The 6,883-nt window shown below is 34.9% G+C and overlaps 1 protein-coding gene across 1 annotated transcript in view; it reads left to right on the forward strand.

Annotated features, from left to right (window-relative positions):
• The window catches only part of UGCG (UDP-glucose ceramide glucosyltransferase), a 34,888-nt gene extending 29,129 nt beyond the window's left edge, over positions 1–5,759 (forward strand). The window contains exons 6-9 of the mRNA XM_064736457.1: positions 1,224–1,402; positions 1,852–1,938; positions 2,359–2,548; positions 3,312–5,759. Of these exons, the coding sequence (XP_064592527.1) occupies positions 1,224–1,402; positions 1,852–1,938; positions 2,359–2,548; positions 3,312–3,482 (627 nt within the window). The 3' untranslated portion in view covers positions 3,483–5,759. The remainder of the gene's footprint in view (positions 1–1,223; positions 1,403–1,851; positions 1,939–2,358; positions 2,549–3,311) is intronic.
• The last annotated feature ends 1,124 nt before the right edge of the window (positions 5,760–6,883 follow it).

The raw sequence follows: 6,883 nt of genomic DNA on the forward strand, positions 1-6,883 counted from the left end.
TAATTTTCCATACCAGGAAGTTGCATAGACCTATTTGTTACAGGATGTATATCTGTTTACTCTGACCCTTGTTCTGTAGTGCTATTTCATGTCTCATAATAATTGTATTGTGAAAGAGAAAGTGAAAGTTTGATTCCTATCCATCATCTTCATATTACTCATTCTGTTCTATTCTTCCATGTCCTCTTTCTCAGTAAGTTCTCTTTGGCAGAATGAAGAGTTTGAGTTTGCTTTTTTGTTCCTTGTGTCTCAAGGCATGTAATCTAATAAATTTTTATTTGGAGCTGGCCTGTATAAGGCATTTTGGCCCAAAGCTAACTGGTAGGGGAGTGAAAAAGAGAAATGTGAGAGATGAAAGTGGTGAAATTCAGTTCATTGCTCTAAGTGAGAGATGGTTTTTGCTGATTTTTTTCTTCCTTTTTTCTTTTTTTTTAAATGGTACAAAGTCTGAATTTTTTCTTACGAGAGAAAAGCAGAGGTCTGTAGCACAAATTTCCTAGTACTGCTACTTGTTAAAGCAAGAATTACAACTCCTGCTCCTGTATTCCTGGAAGAGCTTTTTGCCTGCTGATCCAGGGTGCTGCAAGATGAGCACACCTTTTCTTGAATGAGTTACTTTACCAGTGTGAAGGCAGTCTACACTAAGTAATAATGAGAGGCACTAGCACTCATTCCCTCTGTTTTGTAGGTCATTCCTAGTCTTCAGGTACTGAATCTTGTAAGAAGTTTTTCTCACAATCTGAATTTTTTCTTCATTGTTTTTGTTTGCAAGCGTGCTAAATAAACAAATTTCCCATGCTTCCATAGAATCATATAGTAAGTTTCTACGAACATGTATGCAGAAATGCAGTTAATTTTCACCTGTCTGTCAGTTATCACCACATAATACATTAATCTTAGTGATTAGTCGGTTACTTAATGGATTTTTAATACATATATTCCTTGAGAAAAACTTCAGTAAGTTAGAAATGAAATGCAAAATGAAGTGCAGTAGTTCGTCATGAGAATTTAAAACCTGCTTATAGATTTGCAAAAATACAGCCAATATCACTAATAGATTTCTCAGATCTGGGGATACACTAGGTTTTCTAAAATGGTACTAAAGGTCTTTCCAAATACACCATTGTAATTGGCCACACCTAGTGTATTTTACCCTCCTTATGTTTCCAGAGGAAAAAGTTGTCATTGTAATACTTAAATACAGAGTTTTGTTCTTTTCACAGGTCTATTTTGGTACTTCACATCCAAGGTCATATATTTCAGCCAACTTAACTGGCTTTAAGTGTGTAACAGGAATGTCATGCTTGATGAGGAAGGATGTTTTGGACCAGGCTGGAGGACTGATAGCTTTTGCACAGTATATTGCTGAAGATTACTTTATGGCCAAAGCGATAGCTGACCGGTAAGATGACTCTGAAATAAGCTTATTGCTTTAGGTGTAGTTTAAATCTTTCTTTTTGTTTGCTTTTTGGGTTTTTTTTAAACACACAGCACATACTGTAAGTATTGATGTTCATATCAGCTTCACATATGTATAGCAAGCATATCAATGACATGTGCTTTGTCCTGTCAGTGTAAGGCTTTTAGCAATAATTAAGCCATATCATTGTCAACTCCTTTAGAGAAAAGTTTCAGAACTTGGTTTAAGTTCTGAGTTTAAGTTCTTGGTTTAAGTTGGTTTTTATTTTTCCAAAGAAGAGTATATGGTTTTGGTTTTTTTTGTCTACACCCATTGTAATAATAGGGCACACACGCCAAAGAAACTTCTCAAGCCTAATAAAATTGTGGCTTTTATCTAGTTGGTTTTTGCATCTATTTACACATTTTTATTATAACAAATTCCTTTTTCAGGGGCTGGAAATTTGCAATGGCCACGCAAGTTGCAATGCAGAACTCTGGTTCATATTCTATTTCTCAGTTTCAGTCCAGAATGATCAGGTAAGATTTTGATCTTTATTTCCTCTCCCACCCATCCCTGCTCCCTTCTTTTGGTGGGGACAGCCTCATGAGAGGAAATACATTTTCCAAGGGAATTTGATCTAATGCCCAGTGTGCTAAGGTTCAGTGCACAGCTTGATGCATGCTTCTTCATTAGTGCTGGGGAAGAGGTGCTGACTTTCCACAGAGGAATGACTGTTACAAGTATTAAGAAAAATTAACACACCCCTGTCCTTAGTACCTTTTAAATGCTATCCATAGCATCTTTTAAAAGGAGGTTTTTTGCAGTATTTTATTTGGAGGTGTTAATTAAATCAGACTAGTATTTTAGAAAATACCGTGATGGCTTATTTGGTGAGGCAGGGGAGGAGGAGTTAATGAATAATGCAAAGTCAAAACTGATTTGTTTTTCTTTTCTAGGTGGGCCAAACTACGAATTAATATGTTGCCTGCCACAATAATTTGTGAGCCAATCTCAGAGTGCTTTGTTGCCAGTTTAGTTATTGGATGGGCAGCTCATCATGTGTTTAGATGGGATATAATGGTATTTTTCATGTGTCACTGCTTGGCATGGTTTATATTTGACTACATTCAACTAAAAGGTGTTCAGGTATGTAATTTTTTTTTCCAGGAGGTTACTAAAATTACTTATTGCCATTAATTTCAGCAAAAAGCTAAGCTTAATTACAACCATAAATAACTCTATTGACATGCAGGAAATAGCAGATCTAATCCTGTTACTTCTCAGTCTTCTAGCTTCAGTTACAGTATCATAAAAAGGAGGAAGTAGTTTTAATTTTTGTATTCTACAAAATACAATGTTGTAATTTTGTATTCTACAAAATTCTGCTCTTTCCTCTGACTAGGCTCTGAAAGTTTGTGTCCCCTTAATTAATATTCATGTTCCAAATCTGCTTCACAAGGGCATGTGCAGAAATTTTAAGCTCATTTGACAGTACAAGACCAGAAGCTTTGTGGGATTTAATTTTTTGGGGGGAGAGGAGGTATTATTTTACTTTATTTTAGTTGTCACTTTATCTTATATTTGTTGAGGTGTATGTCTACTCATACACACACATTTTTCAATTCATTTTGTTAATAATGGATAAGGAGAAAGGCCTTATAAAACTTTTAACATAGAAAGATGCCACAAATGTGAACAGCATTTGTTATTCTAATGCTACAGAAAATATTTAATATGGGTAATTGTATCTTGAACAAGAAAATATTCTTGGGTTTTAATGAAGGATGCTATTGATACATAAATCTGCCTAGTAAGCTTTATAAAACATTTTTTAAAAGGTTTTAAGTTACTTTAAAATTTCTCTTGAATTATCAGTATGATTAAATACCTTTCTTTTTATTGTTTCTAGGGTGGTGCTCTGTGTTTTTCAAAACTTGATTATGCAGTAGCTTGGTTCATCAGAGAATCCATGACAATTTATATTTTCCTATCTGCTTTGTGGGACCCCACCATTAGCTGGAGGACAGGGCGCTACAGGTTACGTTGTGGAGGCACTGCAGAAGAAATTATTGATGTATAGCCACACATTTGTAGCTGTGAATGTCAAAAAGTGAAGGGGGAAAGAAAAGTATTATAAGTTGTTTATATACTTCCAAGAAGATCTACCTTCAGTAGTTTTATTACTTGTATGTTTGGTATCTGTTCTTCAATTTATTTTTGCATGGCACTTGCATCTGTGAAAATACATCTGTAGTCTTGGCCAAATGGTACCTTCCTTCTATGTAGAAATAAAAATAGGGAGAATTGGTCCTGACATCTGCTTTCTATTTAAATGCTCTGCAGTAGACTTTTTTAAAAAAAATATCCTCTGGGATATGAACAGCTTCTTACTCCTTGGTGTGCTAGGCTAGCAAAACTAGGGTTCACATAGCTATTTTCCAGCTGGATTGCACAAGACTGTACCTAGTAAAATCACAGAGGTACAGCTGATTTTTGTTTTATCCCACTAAATTGAGCTAGTAATGGGACCTTGGGAAAGAAGCTCTGAAATGTTTTATGCCTACCTCTTATAGTTGCTGCAGAACAATATGAATAGAAAGACTAAACTGCTTTGCAAAAACAAACTAAAGCAAATCTGTAGTCTTGTGTTTATATGTATATAGGGAATATTTTAATCATTGCAGTAACCAAAAGTGGACTGTGTTGGATAAGAATGAGTTGGAAGGATTTACTGGTCAAGCATGTATTATGGGCATCTTTTGGCCAAGTCTGATCTGGTTCTGTCTCTTGAACCTTGTTAAGCACTGTGCTGTAACTAGCCAAGGTGATCCCCTCAGTACTTCCATCCTTTTTTAAGGGGTGTTTGTTTTTCTCTGTGAGTGAATGCTTTCATGGTGGGGGGAGGGTGTTGGGTGTGTGTGTGGTACATAGTAGGGAGCAGAAATACATTTCAGAAACATTTCACACATGAGCTATTTTCTTACACAATGTCTTAAGAATGTAATTTCATGATGCAGGTATTTAATATCTTTGTAAAGTGAACATACATACCTATACTAGTCATAATTAAGTATTCAATTGCAGTAGATATTGTGAATATATTAAAGGGCCGGGTGAGTTTGCTGTTACTGATTAAAACTGTAGTCTTAATTTAGATATCAAACTAAGTTTACTCTTGGCTGTTTGCCTGTTAGTCTAGCCTTTAAATTGGACTTCTGTATTCCAGTGGTATGACTAAAAGGACTAGATTATAATGCATGCCATGGTTTTCCTCTCTCTGTTCCCTGTAACTTGGTTTTCAACCTCATTGTGATATTTCCTAATTTGTGGTGAACTGGACTTGTTTTCTTTGAACATTTTTTATTTAAAAAAAAAAATAGCAAAGCTAGAGAAGACTGTTGCATAAGCCTTTTGTTTTCATAATTGCATTTATGCTGCTTTACTTTCCTTCATATGGAATAGCATATTGTCACCATGAAAGTGAACTGCTAATTACAAGGTTATGTCAACAAAGCAGCTCTAAAAGTTGGATTATTATTAGTTGGATGATGTGTAGCATATTAGCAATAATCACATGTATTTATAAAAAATGGACTTTTAACCTTACTGAGCCAATCCCTTACCCATCATATGCTACACAAGTGTAATGTGTAGGTATTTGTTGTAAAACATAATCTGGGCCAAGATGCTTCATCCGCATTAATAACTCTTTGCCTTATGGTAACATGGAACTTTTTTAATGGGCATTTCTGTATGAACAAAGGCTTGTGATGCATGCTTCATACTTTTCATGTGAATCAGGAAGAAGCATTATTCCTGAGGAGAGATTTACACTGAAACCTAGTCTAGTTGTGACCCACAAAAACATTCTTTTTTTAATATTGTTTTTGACATAGTTGAATTTCACTGACAATGTTTGTATCTTCATTTGTTTCATGAAGTTTGATGCCATTCATTGCACTGCTGAAGTGAAGCTTAGCTTGCTACTTGCTTTATGCTGATTTCTATGCAGGCAATGGAACAGAACCAAAAAAAAAGGCTGAACAGACTTCCGTTTAAAAAACTAGGTGGGGATAATTGTTTAACAGGTGCTTTGGTATTTGTAAAGCCATCTTTGGCTGTGAAAAATAAAGCTTCACTTAAGCAAATGGTTTCATTTGGGTGTTGTTTGGTTGATGATGAAATGGAAACCAACAGTGTCAAATGTTGTAGACAATGCTGCAACAGAACTTTTAAAAGTTATCAACAGCTTATGTAAAAGTTATGTTGATTTACAGCTGTGTAGAATACACTTTGTTTATTTAAAATAATTGTATTGTTTTTCCTTTATTTAAAAATAAATTTTGAATACAATCTATATGGAGTACTTTTTTTCCTTTCTTCCATGCTGTAATGTGACAGATTTAAGTATTTATGGCAGTTTTGTTAGATTATATTTCTAATTAATCTTCACAGCAGTAAAGGGGTGTGCCTTTAAAGTTTTTTTACAACTACACCATCTCTTTTGGATTTTATATTGGACTGAAATTAACTCAAATGTGCTAAACTGATTTTGAGTTGTTCTTAATTTTTTAGAGTAGCTTCAGTGTACAAAAATTTTGCAAGTGAACAGCATAGTTCCATATCTATTCTAACTAGCTTAGATTCAGATTTTAGAGGTGATAGCTGTTGCCACAGAATATGTTGACATTGAGAAATAATGTTGATCCTTTGTTTTCAGGTACACTAACTCGGAAGCACTCTGAACTTGCTCTGCCATCTAATTTGGCTTTTTTTGTCTCTTCCCTACCATTTATGAACATCATGTGAAACTTAGTAAGAGACTGTGTTTATGGAAGGGTTGTTGGAATCCTGCATGCGTGGTGTAAACAAACACTGCTGGAATCACTTGAAAACTATTTATAGAAACTTAAATGTTCCTGAGTGTATTTTGTGCTCAGTACATTTGCAGCCACAAAGCACAATACTTAAATACCCTTCCCTCAGTGATTTCATTACTGTCATGCCTACTGTTAAAATAATGTTGTTGTTTTCTGTACTTTCAGTTGAAGTCTTTCTCCCTTGAATTCCTTTTGCCACTCTCCTGTTTCCTGCTGAATGCTGGCTACCTACATTTCCTCTCAAGTCTGTTTTGACAGCTGGAAAAGCTTGTCTCTAACCACCTGTTTTCACAAATCACTTCTGGAAGCTGTTTCACTCATCCTAAAAGCTTTTAATCCTCACACCTAATTTCTGGTCATCTAAATTTAGGGTGGGTTTGAGCTCCAGCTTTTCTTGGATTCAACTGGTTTCCCAACAGCACTGATACTGATGATAGCTGTTGAGGCTGAGGAAGGCTAAAATTTAATATAGCAATAGATATACTTTTAATAGCGTTTTAATAGTTATACAAAAAGATTTCTGCTTTTATAGTGTCTATGCTTGCATAAATAACACTTAGAAGAGAGGAATGGCACTGTATAGAATAGCAATAATTTCAAA

The sequence above is a fragment of the Zonotrichia leucophrys genome, chromosome Z (genome assembly GCF_028769735.1).
Source record: "Zonotrichia leucophrys gambelii isolate GWCS_2022_RI chromosome Z, RI_Zleu_2.0, whole genome shotgun sequence".
Taxonomy (NCBI): Eukaryota; Metazoa; Chordata; class Aves; order Passeriformes; family Passerellidae; genus Zonotrichia; species Zonotrichia leucophrys.